Here is a 19,329-nt window from a genome sequence, read left to right as displayed (position 1 = left end):
GTCAAGCTGTGCCTTTTGGCCTAATTGGCCTATAACATAAGCAGCAATTCCAGAGGAGCAGACTGGCTGAGAAGTAGATTTCTAGGAATGCAATGAGAATAGCTTACCTAGGACTAGAGACCTAGAACCCTGGGGGAATTCTGGGGGACAAGGATCAGCAGGACCATGCCAGCCCCTGCTTCTACCCCAGGGACCGCTACCCACGCATCGGAGACATCCTGCAGAAGCTGGCGCCCTTCCTCAAGATGTATGGCGAGTATGTGAAGAACTTTGACCGTGCTGTGGAGCTGGTCAACACCTGGACAGAGCGCTCCACCCAGTTTAAAGTAATCATCCATGAGGTGCAGGTAAGCAATGAAGCTGGACAGGACAGCCTGGGGAGGAGAGGTCTGCAGGGACCCAGTGAGGGGTTTATGGCCAGACCTGAGCTGCTCTGCTTCTGCCTGTCACAGAAGGAGGAAGCCTGTGGCAACCTGACATTGCAGCACCACATGCTGGAACCTGTGCAGCGCATTCCCCGCTATGAGCTGCTTCTCAAGGACTATCTCTTAAAGCTGCCCCATGGCTCCCCGGACAGCAAGGACGCCCAAAGTGAGTGCACACATCCGGGCCCTGCCTCGCCCCATCCTCCAACACTTAACTCACAGGGTCAGCCTTCCATTGCAGCATAATGAGATTCCAGGATAGGCTCTCCAAACTGAAAGCTGCCTGTGAAAGGCCCACAGAGGCCCTGGAGTGAGACCTCAGGCTGAACCTCCAGGTTGAGATCTCTGCCTGAGTACCCAGACAGAGCACTCAGGAGTCCCCCAGTCTGAAGTCCCCAGCTGGAACCCCCAAGTTTGAAGAGCATGCCCAGAATGCTCCCCTAGGGGGAGCCATCTGTTTTCTAGGCCAAGACCCCAAGACTGAGCCCTAGACTCATCCTCAGATGAAGTTGCCCGGAGTCCAAAGCCTCTGCCCCATGAGCCCAGACCGACCCCTCAGGCCAAGCCCTCTTTACCAAATCTCCATAGCTGAGCTCCCCATGAAGATATTTGTCTCATCGAGCCCCTGACTTTTCCATCATCCACATTTAGAGCTCCCCTCTGTGTCACCAGCTGCTACCTAGGATGAACCTCATAAAAAACCTCCCAAGTCTGATTAAGGCCCCACAGAATCAACTCTTTGGAACTGAGCACCCCAGGCTGGACCCCATATTTTCTACCTCCAAGATTTTGATCTCTAGTCTGAATTAATGCCTCCTCAGACTGAGTCCTCACACTGACCACTAGAAAAGTATCTCATTCTGATTCCTCCAGTATGAGGCCCACACAAATACACCCCCACCGCCACACCCAGGGTCACATCTCCAAGAGTGCTTCCCCAGAGTCTCCCCAACTTCCTCTCCCCAGAGCATCATTTCCATTCATCCCTTCATTAATATAGCAATTATTTACTGAGCACCTTAGTTCTGCAAATTGGTGCTGGCACAGAGGATAAGGGAAGTAAACAAGATAGCAGATAATAAAGAGAACTGATAAATACACAGGAGAACATTAGGTAGGTGCTACATGTAATTCGGAGAATACGAGGGTGATGTGACAGGGATGGCGGAGGTGGGGGGCTTCCTTTAGGTTGGGTGGCCTCTCTGAATAGAAGATATTTGAGTCAGACCTGAATGACAAGAAGAAGGGAGCCACTCCCCAACTGGGCAGGAACATATTCCCCAGAGGCAACAGCAAGTACAGAGTTCCTGGGGGGAAGGGGTGGCAGCTTGCAAATCTCTGGACCAACAAGAGAGCCAGTATGACTTGAGCGTGATAAGTGAAGGTAGAATGGTAGAAGTAGGGTTGGAGAGAGGAGCGAGACTTTAAAGGCCAGGCTAAGGAGATGGATTTTATTCTGAGTGCAGTGGTTGGCCATTGGAAGATTTTGACCAGGATTACTTGGGAAGCAAGAGAGGGAGCTGAGAGACCAGTAAGAAGCCTTTGCAATAATCTTAGTGAGAAAAGTTGGCTTGGATGAGGGGAGTAGAAGTAAGAGCAGTGGAAGTAGTGAGAAATGGTTGGATTCAGGATATATTATATTTGGAAGCAGCACCAAAAGAACCAGGGTGGAATGGGTGTGAGTCTTGGGAAGAAAAGCCAAGAATTACTAGTAGAATTTTTGGCTAGTGGTGATAGTTCTTGAGATGAGCTTAAGGAGGTTGATTTTGGACATGTTCAAAGTGAGCTACCAGGTAGGTACGTAGTCTAGAATCTAGGGAGAGGGATTTGGATGTCACTGGCTCATGGTATTCAAAGCTGTGAGGCTGGCCACAATCAACAAAAGAGTGAAAGTAAGTGGAGAAGAAATAGGGGCCAAGGGCAAGCTTAGGGAAGTGGAATCAGCAAAAGACTTAAGAAGGAGCAGCCCTAAAGGTAGGATGAAAGTTAGGAAAGTGTGGGGGGCTAATCAGGAGCAGACACTTGTGTCCACTGCTGTGTCTTCTTCCCAAATTGAGCCCCCTCCATCCTACCACATGGGACACTTTGCTACCAAGCCTGGACCTCTAGAAAGAGTGAGAACCCTAGGACGTTTGACAGCTGGACTCTACAAACAGACATCTGCAGACTAAGTGCCTCAGTCATCTCCCCAAATGAGAATCCCCACTGAAGTGCCAGGAGGAGCTACATAACCTAAATCTCGAGAAAGAGCCTTCCAGACTGATTCCCTGGAAGCAGTTCCATAGGCTGACATCTCCAACCTGAGCCCTCAGGCTGAATCCTAAGGTCCCCATTATAGAATCCCCCCACACACACACACACACACTGATTTCCCCAAACTAAGATCTGGGCCTTCAGAATGTTCTTGTTGTGAACTCTGAGAGTGGGTTCCCAGCCCTCAGCCTGAGGTCCCACAGGGAAATCCCCCCCAGAGAACTTCCCATTCTGATCTCCACAGCCACCATTCTATAAACAAGTATTGCCAAATTTAGCACTCCCGATTAACACCCCCATTTACTGTCCCTCAAGCTGTGACATCTATCCTGAGCCCAAAAGATTGACTCTTTTGTCAGGGACAGATCAATGCTATTGACTGAGACACATGAGCCCTCAGACTGATTTCTACAGTTCCCCAAAGGGAACCCTAAGATTAAGCTGCCAAGTCTGAGCTCCAGACAGACTCCAGATTGTGTCCTCCCTAACCTCAGTCCCCCAGACTGCAGACTCCTGTGTTCATCCCCTTCACTGTGGAAGAATGCCCTAGATTTTCTCCCAAATGAAGTCTGATCCTCCAAATCTCATCTTCTCAGTCTTAATTCCCAGACTGACTGCCCACAAAAAGCCCCCCACCCCAAATTTTCTACCTTGCAGCCTTGAATTCACAGATTGAGATTCCCAGGCTGAGCCCTGCAGAATGAGGTCTCCAGACTGGGCTCCGTATTGAGATCCAGGAAGGATACCTCACTGCCACACTGAGTCTCCACATTTTATAACCCTCCAACTGGGATCCCCAGAAGAAACCTCCTGTCTCATTTCTCCACTCAGAGCCCATGGATTCTACAAAATCGCATATCCGCGTTGGGCTTCCAGGACTGAGTTCTTCCATTTTATTTCCACACTGGGCCTCTAGCATGACATTTCCAAACTGAAATTCCTCAAGTGAGCTCCCTGTGATGAACCCCCAAAATGAGTTGCTGGTGTAATATTCCTAAACTGGGCACCAGATGAGTCCCTTTTACCAACTATGTGTTCCTGGGCAAGCTGCTTGGTCTCAGTTTTCTCATGTGTAGAAGGGGCATGATATTGATAACTCCTTCATAGAGCTATTTTCAGGATAAATGAGATAAACCAGGTAAAGCCATCAGCACAGTGCCTAGCACATGGTAGATGCCCAATATTAGCAGTTTTTATTACTGAATTCCCTGGCTGATACCTTCCCTGCTGAATGCCAATTAAATCAGCCCCTAGATTGAGTTCACCTAACTTAGCTTCCTATTGTACCAATCTCAACCCTATCTGAGTCCCCAGAATGAACCTCAGAGCTTGAATGTGCCCAACTGAGCTCCCCATGCTAAGCCCAAAGATGAGCCCAACGCCTGTCCCGCACAGGAAAGAATTTTCCAGTCCAGTTTTCTGAGCTGCTCAGAATGAGAATTTCTGAATGAAAGACAGTCCAAGATATGCTCACTATGCTACCCAGCCCAAGATCTTAAGCTGACCTTCCAATTTTTTACCCCTCAGACTACAATTCCCCAGGCTGAATCCCAGAAAGTACCTTAAGGCCTGACCCCCACTGAATCATATCTCTGGTTCCCTAGACTCACTCTCCCACTTTCTACTTCCCTAACTGAACTCTGAAACCTGGGCTCTAGACTGGGTTCCTCAAACCAGGCCAGGTGGAACTGCTGGCCTGAACTGCCTACCATGAGCCCGAGACTGGACTCCAAACCCAGACTGCCAAACCCCACCAAAACTTCCAAGCCAAACCCCTACACTAAGTTCCTTAAACTGCACTCCCTAGTCCAAAGCCTCAAATGAAATTCTAGACTGACATCCCCACATTGGAACCACCTCCCCTCAAGACAGCCTATGCACACTGGACCCCTGGAGATACCAGTGTGCACTCCACACAAGACATCTCAGGACAGACTTCCTGATAGCAAAGCCTCTACTCTGAACCCAGTGACCTGCACCAGCCTGAATTTGTATGTCCACAGCTTACCAGAGTCTTTTTCCTGTCCCTTCCCTGGCTACCTCTGACCTCTACCGCCCAACATGGCCCTGCCCTGGGGTGCAGGAGGTGCAGAATGGGTAGGAGAAGGGGCAGATAACAGGGAAGTTCCAGCTCTGATGTCAACTCAGCTGCTTCCCAGGAAGATAAGGCCACCACTTCTTCTCTCTGAGTCTGTTTCCTCATTTTGGACAAACAGTGCACAATCACGCCTGTCTTATAGAATTGGTGTGAGGATTGGAAGGATCTCATTTATTCAAACCATCTGATGGGGAGCACTGGAGACAGGGGAAGGGGGGTACACTGGCCCCATCCTAGGGCGTTCCTCATCTACTGGGGGATGCAGATTTGTAAATGCATGATGAACACATAGTGTGACTAGTGGGACAGAGGGGAGTGCAGAGGAACATGGGAACTGTGACAGGGTCCCGACCCAGCCTATGAACTCAGAGCAGGTTTACTAGAGAAGGCAAGCTGAATCCAGTTAGCCAGATGAAGCAAGACAGCACATATTTAGGGAGGTACATGTGGAGAAAGTTGGAGAGGTCAGCAGAAGCCAGATCTCCAAGGGCTTTCAATGCCAGGCTAAGGGGCTGCGTCTTTTCCCCTGCAGATACGAGGGAGCTATTGACAGATTGAAGCAGAAGAGTGGCAGCAGTTTGTGAGAAAGATCCCTCTGGCAGCTAGGGTGGAAGAGGAGTTGAAGATTAGAGCCTCTTGAAAGGCCCGATTAAGACAAGGAGTACCAGGACATGGTCATGGAGGGACAACCTCCTAGAAAAGCAGACTTGGTTTGCCAACAGTATGGACCCTCTTCAGAAGCACCTGTACTCCTCCCTCACAGGCATATTTTCTAGTGGGAAAATTCAGCAGCATACAGACAAAAGTGAGATATGGTACAGCTGTAGCCGGGCCTCAAGCATGGGCAGGATTTGTTAGTGTGGGGGGATGTATAGGGACTTATTTCAAGATTTTTTTTTCCCTGATGATACCTAGTCACTATAGAAAATATGGAAATTACAGAAAAGATGAAAGAGGTAGAAAAAAAGATCACCTGTGATACAAGCCCCCAGAGAAGAAGCATAATGAACATTTTGACTTGTATTCTTCCTGGTTTTTTTTAATACACATATATTTGCGAATTCAAGATCATTCAGTATATACTACTTGGTATCCTTTTCTTAAAATATCCTGAGCAGGGGCACCTGGGTGGCTTACTCAGTTAAGCTTCTGCCTTCCGCTCAGGTCATGATCCCAGGGTCTGAGATAGAGCCCCACGTCAGGCTCTCTGCTCAGCAGGGAGCCTGCTTCTCCCTCTCTGCCCCTACCCCTGTTTGTGCTCTCTCTCTCTCTTTCAAATAAATAAATAAAATCCTTAAAAATATCCTGAACATTTCACAAATTATGAAAAACTCTGTATAAGCATCACTTGTAGAGGATGTCCAGTATTCCATTATATGAATGCACATTAATTTATTTAACTGAACTCTGACAGTTGGACATTTTTATTTTTAGAGAGAGAGAATGCATGTGGTCAGGGGAGGGGCAGAGGGAAAGGGAGAGAGAGAATCTTAAGCAGTACTCCACATGGAGCCTGACACAGAGCTTGATCTCATGACCCTGAGATCATGACCGGGGCCAAAATCAAGAATCAGTCGCTTAACAAACTGAGCCACCCAGGCACCCCTACAGTTGGAAATTTTTGTTTCTGGTTGACACTGTTGTCAACACCACTGTAATGAAAGTGTACTTACACATAGAATGTGTGTTTTCTCTTTTTTATTTATTATTTATTTTAATTCCAGTATAGTTAACCTACAGTGTTATATTACTTTCAGGTGCACAAGACAGTGATTCAACAATTTTTTTAAAATTTTTTTATTGGAGTTCAATTTGGCAACATATAGCATAACACCCAGTGCTCATCCCATAAAGTGCCCCCCAGTGCCTGTCACCCAGTCACCCCATCCCCCCACCCACCTCCCCTTCCACTACCCCTTGTTCGTTTCTCAGTTAGGAGTCTCTCATGTTCTGTCACCCTCACTGATATTTCCCACTCATTTTCTCTCCTTTCCCTTCCATTCTCTTTCACTATTTTTTATATTCCCTAAATGAATGAGACCATATAATGTTTGTCCTTCTCTGATTGACTTATTTCACTCAGCATAATACCCTCCAGTTCCATCCATGTTGAAGCAAATGGTGGGTATTTGTTGTTTCTAATGGCTGAGTAATATTCCATTGTATACATAGACCACAGCTTCTTTATCCACTCATCTTTCGATGGACACTGGGGCTCCTTCCACAGGTTGGCTATTGTGGACATTGCTGCTAGAAACATTCGGGTGCAGGTGTCCTGCTGTTTCACTGCATCTGTATCTTTGGGGTAAATCCCCAGCAGTGCAATTGCTGGGTTGTAGGGCAGATCTATTTTTCACTCTTTGAGGAACCTCCACACAGTTTTCCAGAGTGGCTGCACCAGTTCACATTCCCAGCACCAGTGCAAGAGGGTTCCCCTTTCTCCACATCCTCTCCAGCATTTGTTGTTTCCTGTCTTGTTAATTTTCCCCATTCTCACTGGTGTGAGGTGGTATCTCATTGTGGTTTTGATTTGTATTTCCCTGATGGCAAGTGATGCGGAGCATTTTCTCATGTCCTTTTTGGCCATGTGTATGTCTTTTTTGGTGAAATTTCTGTTCATGTCTTTTGCCCATTTCATGATTGCGTTGTTTCTTTCTTTGATTCAACAATTTTATACATAACCCATTTCTCATCAAGACAAGTGCACTCCTTAATCCCCATCACCTGTTTAACCCATCTCCACCCCTCTTCTCTCTAGTAACAATCCGTTCCTTCTCTATTGTTAAGAGTCTATTTCTTGATTTCTCTCTCTTAATTTTTTCCTTTTGCATGTTTTGTCACTTAAATTCAACATATGAGTGAAATCATATATTTGTCTTTCTCCAACTGACTTAGTTCACTTAGTATCATACCCTCTAGTTCCATCCATGTCATTGCAAATGGCAAGACTTCATTCTTCTTATGAAAAGAATGGCTGAATAATATTCCATCACACACACACCCCACATCTTCTTTACCATCTATCCATGAACACTTGAGCTGCTTCTAAAATTTGGTTATTATAAGTTGTGCTGTTATAAACGTTGGCATGCATGTATCTCTTTGGCTTAATATTTTTGTATTTGGGGAGTAAATACCTAGTAGTGTGATTACTGATCCTAGGGTAGTTCTATTTCTAGCTTTTTGAGGAACTTCCAGGCTGTTTTCCACAGTGGCTGCACCAGTTTGCACTCCCACTAACAGTGTACAAGGGTTCCTTTCTCTCCACATCCTCACCAACACTTGTTTCCTATGTTTTGATTTTACTGATTCTGACAGGTGTGAGGTGATATCTCATTTTGGGTTTTATTTGCATTTCCTTTATGATGAGCAGTGTGGAGCATCTTTTCGTGTATCTGCTGGCCATCTGTATATCGTCTTTAGAGAAATGTCTGTTCATGTCTTCTGCCCATTTCTAATTGGATTATTTGTTTTTTTGGCTTTCAGGTTATATCAGTTCTTTATATATTTTAGATACTAACCCTTTAAAAGAGACCACATTTGCAAATATCTTCTTCCATTCAGTAAATTGTCTTTTCATTTTGTTGATTGTTTCCTTTGCTGTGCAGAAGTTCTTTATTTTGATGTAGTCCCAATACTTTATTTTTTTCTTTTCTTTCCCTTACCTCAGGAGACATATCTAGAAAAAGTTGCTACCTCCATTGTCTGAGAAATTATTGCCTATGTTCTCCTCTAGGATTTTTATGGTTTCAGGCCTCCCATTTAGGTCTTTAATCCATTTTTAATTTATTCTTGTGTATAAGAAAGTGGTCCGGTTTCATTCTTTTGCATGTAACTATCCAGTTTTCCTAATTCCATTTGTTGAAGATACTGTTTCCCATTGCATATTCTTTCCTACTGTGGTCAAAGATTAACTCAGCATAGAATTGTGGATTTCAGGGTCTCTAGATGTCTCAGTTGGTTAAGCGTCTGCCTTTGGCTCAGCTCATGATGCCGAGGTCCTGGGATTGAGCTCCACATCAGGCTCCCTGCTCAGTGGGGAACCTGCTTCTCCCTCTCCTTCTGCTGCTCCCCCTGTTTTTTTTTCTCTCTCTCTGTCAAATTAATAAATAAAATCTTTAAAAAAATCATTGTGGCTTTATTTCAGGGTTTTCTATTCTGTTCGAACTATGTGTCTATTTTTGTGCCATTACCATACTCTTATGTTTACTACAGCTTTGTAGTATAACTTGGAAGTCTGGAATAATGATACCTCCATTTTGTTTTTCTTTTTCAAGATTGCTTTGGCTATTCGGGGTCCTTTGTGGTTCCATACAAATTTTAGGATTATTTTTTCTAATTCTGTAAAAAATGCTGTTGTTGTTTTGAGAGGGATTGCATTAAATGTGTAGATTGCTTTGGGTATAGACATTTTAACAATATTTGTTCTTTCAATCCATGAACATAGAATATCTTTCTCTTTCTTTGTGTCATGTTCAGTTTCTTTCATCAGCGTTTGAAAGTTTTCAGAGTACAGGTCTTACACCTCTTTGGTTAAGCCTATCCCTAGGTACTGTGCAATTGTAAATGGGATTGTTTTCTTAATTTCTCTTTCTGCTTCTTCATTATTAGTATATAGAAATGCAACAGATGTCTGTGTATTGATTTTGTATCCTGTGACTTTATTGAATTCATTTATCAGATCTAGTAGTTTTTTGGTGGAGTCTTTCAGGTTTTCTATATATAGTATCATGTCATCTCCAAATAGGGAAAATTTTACTTCTTCCTTACCAATTTGGATGCCTTTGTTTTCCTGTCTGACTGCTGTGGCTAGGACTTCCAGTACTATGTTGAATAGAGGTGAGAAGAGTAGACATCTTTGTCTTGTTCCTGATATCAAGAGAAAAGCTCTCAGTTTTCCCTACTGAGTATGATGTTCTCTGTGGGTTTTTCATAGATGGCCTTTATTATGTTGAGGTATGTTCCCTCTAAACCTACTTTGTTGTGGGATTTTATCAAGAATAGATGTTGTGCTTTGTCAAATGGTTTTCTACATCTGTTGAGATGATCATATAGTTTTTGTCTTGTCTCCTGTTGAGGTGATGTTATCACGTTGCTTGATTTGCAAATATTGATCCACCCTTGCATGCCGGAAATAAATCCCATTTGATTGTGGTGAATGATTCTTTTTGAAATTTTATTCATTTATTTGAGAGAGAGCAAGTGAGTCAGAGAGCACGAGTAGGGTGAGGGTTAGAGGAAGAAGCGGACTCCCCACTGAGCAGGGAGCCTAATGCGGGCTTCATCCTGGGACCCCGGGATCATGACCTGAGCTGAAGGCAGACAATTTAACCAACTGAGCCACTTAGGCACCCCATGAATGATTCTTTAAATGTATTTTTGGATTCAGTTTGCTAGTATTTTGTTGAGGATTTTTGCATCTGTTCATCAGGGATATTGGCCTACAGTTTTCTTTTCTTGTGGTGCCTTTATCTGGTTTTGGAATCAGGGTAATGCTGGCCTCATAGAATGACTTTGGAAGTTTTCCCTCCTCTTCAATTTCTTGGAATAGTTTGAGAAGAGACATTAACTCTTCTTTAAATGTTTGGTAGAATTTCCTATGAAGTCATGTGGTCCTGCACTTTTGTTTGTTGGGAGGTTTTTTTAATTAATTAATTTATTTTATTTATTTATTTTTTTATTTATGAGTGACACAGAAAGAGAGAGACAGAGAGGCAGAGGCATGGGCAGAGGGAGAAGCAGGCTCCATGCAGGAAGCCTGATGTGGGACTCGATCCTGGGACTCCGGGATAATACCCTGAGCCACCCAGGCAACTCTGTTGGGAGTTTTTTTTATTACTGATTCAATTTCCTTGGTAATAATAAGACTGTTCATATTTTCTATTTCTTCCTGCTTCAGTTTTGGTAGGTTATATGTTTCTAGAAATTTATCCATTTCTTCTAGGTTGTCCAGTTTGCTGGCATATAGTTTTTCACAATATTCTCTTACAGATATTTGTATTTCTGTGATGTTGGTTGTTATTTTTCCTCTCTCATTTATGATTTTATTTATTTGAGATCTTTTCCCCCTTTTTTTCAATGAATCTGGCTAGGGAGTTCTTGGTTTTGTTGATTAAAATGTATATTTTCTTAGGATAGATTCCTATAATCAATATTATTGACACAAAGAATAGGCTCATCTCTTTGTTTCTTTATATATGGCTTTTTTCTTTTTTTTTAATTTTTTATTTATTTATGATAGTCACACAGAGAGAGAGAGAGAGAGAGGCAGAGATATAGGCAGAGGGAGAAGCAGGCTCCATGCACCGGGAGCCTGATGTGGGATTCGATCCCGGGTCTCCAGGATCGCACCCTGGGCCAAAGGCAGGTGCCAAACTGCTGCGCCACCCAGGGATCCCTTTTTTTTTTAATTTTTTATTTATTTAGCTTTTTTCTGATTATAAAAGTAATACATACTCTTTGTCAAAAATATGGAAAATACAGAAAAATCTAAAGAACACAGTAAAAACCACCCATAGCATAGACCCACCATCCAGAGATGGTCAACTCTTTAAATATGGCTATGTTTCTTTTCAGTTACCTATGTAATTATTATTATAGTTATTTTTAATGGTAATAATAATCCTAAGTTTGCATGTTATTCACTGCCAGTTATTCCATGCAGTATGATTCTGTTATTGTGGAATTAATTGAGATAGTTTCTGATTTTAAGTGATGCTGCTATGGACATCCTTGGGGCTGGTGCTTTCTGGGACAGGGAGGGTGTATTTAGGCCAGGAGGAAGCATTCAGGGAGCAAAGAAGCTCCCAAGAGCCTCCTCTCTGCTAGTTCCCCGTTTGACCTCCCACTCTGCCCACAGAGTCTCTGGAGCTGATAGCCACAGCAGCAGAGCACTCTAATGCTGCCATCCGCAAAATGGTGAGTGGCCCTTCTAGCCCCTGCCCTTCCTTAGCCACCCACCTGTGGTGTCTTTGTACTGGGGAACTTGCTATTTCTGGACATGTAAGGGGCAGCCAGCACCCCAACCCTGCCTTCTGGTTACTGTCTCCTGCCAGGAGCGAATGCACAAGCTGCTGAAGGTATATGAGCTGCTAGGGGGTGAGGAAGACATTGTCAGCCCCACCAAAGAGCTCATAAAAGAAGGCCATATCCTTAAGCTGTCAGCAAAGAATGGGACCACTCAAGACCGATACCTCATACTAGTAAGTGCCAGGTGTGGGGTTGCACACATTGGGTACTCACTCAAGACTATACCTCTTGCTAGCCATTCTTTCCTCTATTAATTCATTGTATTTTTACCACCTACACTAGGGATTTTTTTTTCTCTACTTCAGAGGTGATGTAACTAAGACTTGGAAGTGACTTGCCATAGATCACCCAACTAGAAAGCGACTCCCATGCCTAGGCTCTTTCCTCGTGACCATTGTGCTCAATCTGGGCTGTGCTTTCTCCATCTGTTGCCTTGATTCCCCAACAATAAAGCTTCAGGAGTCCTATAAGGATAGGGGGCTGGGCCACACCTCTCCACACACATCCCAAAACTTTTCCTTCGTAGTTCAACGACCGCCTCCTTTACTGCGTGCCCAGGCTGCGGCTCCTTGGCCAGAAGTTTAGCGTACGGGCACGCATTGATGTTGATGGCATGGAGGTGAGCACCAGGAGGTGGGAGATGGGGACCTGGAGTGGGGCCTTGGTGCTGGGAGGAATAAAGTTGTTCTGCTCTGACCCCAAGTCTTTGCGTGCATGTGTGCAGAGGGTAAGGTCCCTGTGGAGCTTAGTAGTCCTCACAAAGCCTCTTTCTCCCTCCATTCAGCTAAAGGAAAGCTCCAACCTCAATCTGCCTCGGACCTTCCTGGTGTCAGGAAAGCAGCGCTCCCTGGAGCTCCAGGCTAGGTACTTGCCCTTACCTATACCTTCCCTCCAGACCCCTCTTTCGCTTCAGATACAAGGCATTCTAGGCCTTGTGCCAGGCTACCTCCCCAAGGAAGAGATTGTTCCAGAGAAAAGATGGGTACCTTTTCCCAAAGATGCAGCTTTGCTCTTCTGGTGGGTTTTGTTAGAGGAGAGGGAAGAATGAGATATTAATCCAAGCAGGAATGACAACAACATAGTTTATTGTAGATTCAGAGATTTAAGAGAAATCACAATAAAATGCAATCCTTGGTCCATGAAAGTAGCCTAATTTGAGCAAAACCCTAAAATATATTTGCAAGAAAATAGGGAAAATCTAAGTGTGAGCTGAACAATAGCTGTTGGGGAATTATTGCTAACTTTTTCAGGTGTGATAATGGTATAATGGTTATACAGGAGAATGGCCTTGTTTTTTTCATGTTGCACATTGAAGATTTAGTATCATGATATCTGTAATTTATTTTTAAATGATTTATCAACCAAAAAATACATACACATGTACATATATTCACACACATAAATACATACATACATATACATATATATGAAGTAAATATAGCAAAATATTTTTTAAATTTGCATCTATAGGATAGGCATACATTTAATGAATTTGTGTTATCCTGTCTTTTTTGTACACTTGAAATTTTTTATAAACTTTTAAAAATAGTAGCATTTAAAAATAATGCCTAGCCATTTAATAAAGAGGCTTTCACATCCATCCTCTACTTGGATGATTATAATAATAGCTCACATTTAGTGAAGACTTGCTCTTATGCTAGGCACTGTTTTAAGTTAATTTTAACTTAATTTAAGTTTAAACTGACTAGTTGAATCCTTAACACAACCGTTGAAGTAGCTACTGTTACCATCAATCCCATTTCACAGATGAGCAAACCAAGGCACAGAAGAGTTGTGTACTTTGCCCAACATCCCACAGCCAGAAAGGAGCAGAGCTGGAAATAGAGCTCATGCTGCCTGCTGAGGGCCCAAGTGATACGGTATCATGGTCAGGGTCAGGGCCAGAGAATGGATGCATATGAGTAGATGATCTGTTTCTGACAGGCTGCAAGGAAGTGAGAAATGAGAGTCAGAAGCCTCATTGCTGGGATTGCATGGAGGCAGGAAAGAGAGATGAATATGGCTAGAAGGTGTCCTCCTAGAGGATGCAAGATAGGTGTTGGCTTTGAAGCTCTGGGAGACTGAGAGACCATCAGCAGCCAGGAAGCAAGAACAAAGTAAATGATGGGCACATCCAGGAGAGGGCTCAGCAGAACCGGAGTGACAAGTCACATGACTCAGCTCTTCCGCTGGGAGGATGGGAGGGAGGGGGCCTCAGAGAGACAATGGAGCCAAAAGGAGTACTGAGCAGTGCAGGATTTCCTCCTACTGGCAGAGGAAAGTCATGAAGGCTTTGCAATTGCTTTGCAATTGATTGTACTGCCCTTTAAAAAATTTTTAATGAAAAATTTCAAATATCCAGAAAATTAGAAATACAACAAACACCCATATACCTACCATTTAAACAATTGGTACTCAACCTTGGCAATGCAGGAATCAGCTGGGGAGCTTTTAAAAAATACTGATGTCTTAAGGGGCACCTGGCTGGCTCAATCAGTAGAGCATGTGACTCTTGGTCTTGGGATTATAGGTTCAAGCCCCACGTTGGGGGGATTACTTAAAATATTTTTTAAAATACCGATGTCTGAGACCCACCCCCAAAGACGGAATTTGTCTGGGATACAGCCTCAACATGAGTTTTAAAAGCTCCCTTGGTGGTTTTAATGTGTGCATCAGGGTTTGGGACCACTACTGACTTAGAAGTCAACAACAATTGACATTTTGCCATATATAGCTTTGGCTAAATCATTATAAATTAAAGACATGATACTTCACCCCAGGCCTTTCCTCTATTTGCACACACACACACATACATACACACACACATTTTCTTTCTATATTGTATTATGAAAATATTCCAGGGCAGCCCGGGTGGCTCAGCAGTTTAGCGCCACCTTAAGCCCAGGGTGTGATCCTGGAGACCTGGGATCCAGTCCCAAGCGTCAGGCTCCCTGAATGGAGCCTACTTCTCCCTCTGCCTGTGTCTCTGCCTCTTTCTCTCTATGTGTCTCTGATGAATAAATAAAATCTTTTAAAAATAAAAAAAAGAAAATATTCCAAAATATAGAAAAGTTTAAAGAATTATACAGTGAACAACTGCAAACCGACCATATAGTTTCTACAAGTATTAACATTGTGCTATATTTAATCACAGACCTATCCTTTTATCCATCCACCAGTCCATCTGATTTATTAACACGCATTTCAAACAGTTACAGACATCAATACACCCTCACCCCTAAAGACTTTGGTGTGCATATTATTAAGTAGAATTCAATATTTGTTTAGTGTCTTCTCCTTTTCTTGAGGCCAATTTTCAACACAGGGAAATGCACAGGTCTTAAGTGTGTAACATCAGTGAGTTCTGACAAATATAAACACGTCACATGTTTCTAAACAAAAATGGAAAGTTATATGTATTGTATATATGTTTTTGCTTAACATATTATAAGCAGCTTTATATACCATTTATGTTGTCTGACAGTAATGATGTACCATCATTTCTTTTTCTTTATCTGATCCCTTATTGTTGGACACTTAGGCTGTTTCCAATTTTTCATAATAAATAGCATTGCAATGGACATTCTTGCAGTTAATATTAGCTCATAGCCTTAATTTTTCATGAAGTGATTCTAAGGATGTAGTCAGAATTTCCTATTAGAAAAATACTTTTGATGTCTGGTGTGTCAATATGGAAGGGGATTAGAAGAGACCAAGCAGGAGTCAGCCAAGAAGCTAGGTCCTATTCCTAGTGAGCAGTTTATGGGAGCTGTACCAGCATAGAGGCCCTGGAGGCTCCAGGGCAGACAGGAGAGGTAGGAAGGGAAGGAAAAGGAAGAGTTCACTTACACCGATTCAGCACCTAGTAGACCAAGGATTGTGCTGGGCACTTACATGTCACCTCAGTTACTGCTCAGAACAACCTAGACTGGTAATTATCTCCATGTAAAATGGAGAAGGAAATGGACTAAAGAAAAACAAACTGCCCTCCTCTCTCAAACTTGCCATTCCAACAACAGGGAACTATTTTGGGTTTCTTGTCTGTTCCATACATTTACACACACCTCACCCATGGCCCTCTACCTGAGGTCCAGCACCTCCTTGAAGAAACCTTCCTTAACAGCCCCCACTCCAATTCCAGGCTGGGGCAGGTCTCTTCTTCTGGGCTCCTCAGCCCTATTTTCACCCTGTCATGGCGCTTATCCCCCTGTACTGTCCTTGGCCATCTCCCCTCCTAGACCGTGCACTCCTTAAGGGTAGGGTTCTCTCTGAGTTCCGAGTTCCTAGCACAGGGTCTGGAAAGTATTAGTAATTGTTGAAAAAACAAACTCAGACGGGCTACATGACTTGCCAAAGATCACACGATAAGTTAAAGACCAGAAGATCAAAACCCCGGTCTGACTCCAAAACACTTGCTCTTTACCACTCTAGTTGCTTTTGGTTGGCCTGCCTAACCCAACATTTTTCTTTCCCCCCCCCCAACCCCCAAGGACTGAGGAGGAGAAGAAAGACTGGGTCCAGGTAACATCCAAGAAGGTTTTGTGGTAGGGGGCTGGAAGAGCATTAACAGGTCTCCTTGGGGTTGGTGGACTCTCCCCTAAAACTCATATCAGACCAGAATGGGCCTGGACACCTGCTTTCCAACAAACATTACCATCCCCACTTTACAGATGAGCAAACTGAGGTCCAAAGGTTAAAAGGATACGCAAATTTTTCTTTTAGGAAGCTGGCTCTGCTGAGAGTGTAGCCCCAGTAAATTAAATCCTGTGAAACCTTAAGCCCAGACAGTGGCCAGGAAGACCTTCTGAGGTTTTTCAACCACTGAATCCCCTCCCCCATTTCACAAATCTAAGAACTGAGACTTGGAGTTGGGATTGGGCTTGCTCAGGATCATATGCCTAGCAAGGAGCAGTTTGGTCTAGAAGCCACCTTTTTTGACCCGAGGCTTGGTCATAGGAAGGTGAGGTGAGGGTGGAAACAGGTGAATTGTGAGGTGATCTGACCCTTATTTCTCACAACCCCCTCTACAGGCCATCAACTCCACACTCCTGAAGCATGAACAGACGCTGGAGACCTTCAAACTGTTGAACTCAACAAACAGGGAAGATGAAGACACACCTCCTAACTCTCCAGTAAGAGTCCCCACCCCCTTCTCCTGCAATGGGACCTCTCCCAGGCTTCCAAGTCCCCACTTTATGTTGAGATGATCCATTCCTCTTACCAGAGAGTAAAGATCAGAGAGGCAGTGCATGACCTCAGAAGCCCAGACTTCTGAGGTATGGCTGCAGCAAAATCATTGGGGAAACCGAGGCCCAGAAAGTCAAAATGACTTGTCTTCAGTAGCACAGTGAGGTAGGGACAGAGCAAGGACTCAAAGGCAGGTCTTCTGAATGTATCTGCCACCTCCCAATGATGATCCAAGCCTTGGGGCAGAGGGCAGGGGCTGGCTGGACTGGGCTGGGGAGTAGCTATCTGTGACCTGGGACCTGGCCCTCTCTCCAGAACGTGGATCTTGGGAAGCGGGCACCTACACCCATCCGAGAAAAGGAAGTCACCATGTGCATGCGCTGCCAGGAGCCCTTCAATTCCATCACCAAACGCAGGCACCACTGCAAGGCCTGCGGGCATGTGAGTTTTGGCAGGCAGGGGCAGAGCTAGGGAGGGGACAGGCTGGCAGCCCAAAGGCCCAATTCTGAGTGGGTTACCCTCCAAGTGGGGGAGGCCATGAGTCTACTGTGGGAGTTGATACACTGAAGGGAAAGATCGGCAGGAACCAGGCTGTTTTTGCCCACTTGCCACCCCAGGTGGTTTGTGGGAAGTGCTCCGAGTTCCGGGCCCGCCTCATCTATGACAACAACCGCTCCAACCGTGTGTGCACTGACTGCTACGTGGCCTTGCATGGGGTGCCTGGGAGCAGCCCAGCCTGCAGCCAGCATACACCCCAGCGCCGGAGGTCTATCCTGGAGGTAAGAGCCAGGTCCCCAATTAACACTCCCACACTGACCACGTGGGCCCCAGCCACACACCCAGTGTGATTGATGCCTGAGCATCTCTGAAATGCTAGGGTGCCATTTGCATCCACTGAACAAGTGACCCAGGCTTGGAGTGAGTAAAATGAGTGCAAGAATGAAAGACTAATTTTTATTTAAGTGCTTTAGACATTTAATCCTCACAGTAACTAATCTATCCATGCTATTACTATCCCTGTGTTACATATGAGGAAGCTGAGGCCCAGGGAGTTATTTGCCCAAATTACACAGCCAGCAAGTGGCAGAGCTAGGATGTTTTTTCAATTAACAAATTATCTTTTCTTATTACAAAGTAGAATATGTGTGCTGAAGAATATCAGACAATATACACAAAAATAATAAAAACGCCATATTCCTTCTACCTACTAGATTACCACCATTAACACTTCTGCTGTAGCATGCATGCATATACACACATTTTTTGGGTTTTTTAACCAAATTGAGGTATTTATTTTATTTAACACTTAAAGAATGCTTACTCTGTGAGCGCTGGGTTGGCTGTCAGTTAAGTGGCCAGCTCTTGATTTGGGCTCAGATCATGATCTCAGGGTTGTGAGATCAAGCCCCCGCAGTGAGCTACTCACTCAGCAGAAGTCTGCTTGAGGATTCTCTCTCCCTCTCCCTCTGCCCCTAACCCCCACTTACGTGCACACACTCATTCTAAAATAAATCAATCTTTAAAAAAAAAAAAAGGCTTACTCTGTACCAGGAAGTATTTTGAGCACTTTACATATATTAATTCATTTAATCCTTAAAACAAACCTGTATGCTCTCCCTCCAAGTTGATACATTTTCATCTAGAGCTGGGATTCTGAGCCAGACTGTCTTACCCAGCTAGCTACTCAGTTTCCTTCACCACAATGCTAGGTTGCCTCTTGTTAAATGTAAGGAATGGATTAATGATGAAAGATGGAAAACAGGTGAGGCATAAATGCATAATGACTTGAGGAATAAATGAACTGATGGAAGAAAGGATGCCTGCCCAGCATTTAAGTGCCCCTGCTGAGATACCCCTCCCACCAACTCTTAGGAGACAGCAGCCATGGCAGTTCATCAGACAAGCCTGGCTTTCAATCTTGATTCTAACTCACCGGGGGTGGGAGGTACTGGACATATCACTCCGGCCACCTGAGCTTCAGCTTTATCAATCCCCAAGCTGAGGGGGTGTCAAAGCCAAGAGTAGCTAGGCCAGGCCTTCTGTCATCACTCATGTCCCCTGTGTCTCTGGCCACAGAAACAGGCCTCAGTGGCTGCGGAGAACAGCGTCATCTGCAGCTTCCTACACTACATGGAGAAAGGTGGGAAAGGCTGGCACAAGGCATGGTTCGTGGTCCCTGAGAATGAACCCTTGGTGCTGTACATCTATGGAGCCCCTCAGGTGTGCATCCTATTCCCTCAGATCCTTTCAGCCACCTGGCAAAACCAGGCTGTTCCTCTTCCCCTTCAGTCTTTGACCTCTCCTTGGCCCTGGGGGGCTGGGTAAGCCTAAGGGGAA

The 19,329-nt window shown here is 44.4% G+C and overlaps 1 protein-coding gene across 1 annotated transcript in view; it reads left to right on the top strand.

The window, feature by feature from the left end:
* FGD1 (FYVE, RhoGEF and PH domain containing 1) overlaps positions 1 to 19,329 on the top strand; it is a 44,245-nt gene that overhangs the window by 23,458 nt on the left and 1,458 nt on the right. Inside the window, exons 7-17 of the mRNA XM_025468528.3 lie at positions 191 to 347; positions 453 to 591; positions 11,636 to 11,694; positions 11,832 to 11,978; positions 12,332 to 12,424; positions 12,590 to 12,669; positions 16,296 to 16,326; positions 16,836 to 16,937; positions 17,308 to 17,433; positions 17,610 to 17,771; positions 19,069 to 19,212. Of these exons, the coding sequence (XP_025324313.1) occupies positions 191 to 347; positions 453 to 591; positions 11,636 to 11,694; positions 11,832 to 11,978; positions 12,332 to 12,424; positions 12,590 to 12,669; positions 16,296 to 16,326; positions 16,836 to 16,937; positions 17,308 to 17,433; positions 17,610 to 17,771; positions 19,069 to 19,212 (1,240 nt within the window). The remainder of the gene's footprint in view (positions 1 to 190; positions 348 to 452; positions 592 to 11,635; positions 11,695 to 11,831; positions 11,979 to 12,331; positions 12,425 to 12,589; positions 12,670 to 16,295; positions 16,327 to 16,835; positions 16,938 to 17,307; positions 17,434 to 17,609; positions 17,772 to 19,068; positions 19,213 to 19,329) is intronic.

Source organism: Canis lupus, chromosome X, assembly GCF_003254725.2.
Source record: "Canis lupus dingo isolate Sandy chromosome X, ASM325472v2, whole genome shotgun sequence".
Classification (NCBI taxonomy): Eukaryota; Metazoa; Chordata; class Mammalia; order Carnivora; family Canidae; genus Canis; species Canis lupus.
The sequence above is the reverse complement of the archived record's forward strand: the minus strand, read 5'-3'. Positions and strand labels throughout refer to the sequence as shown.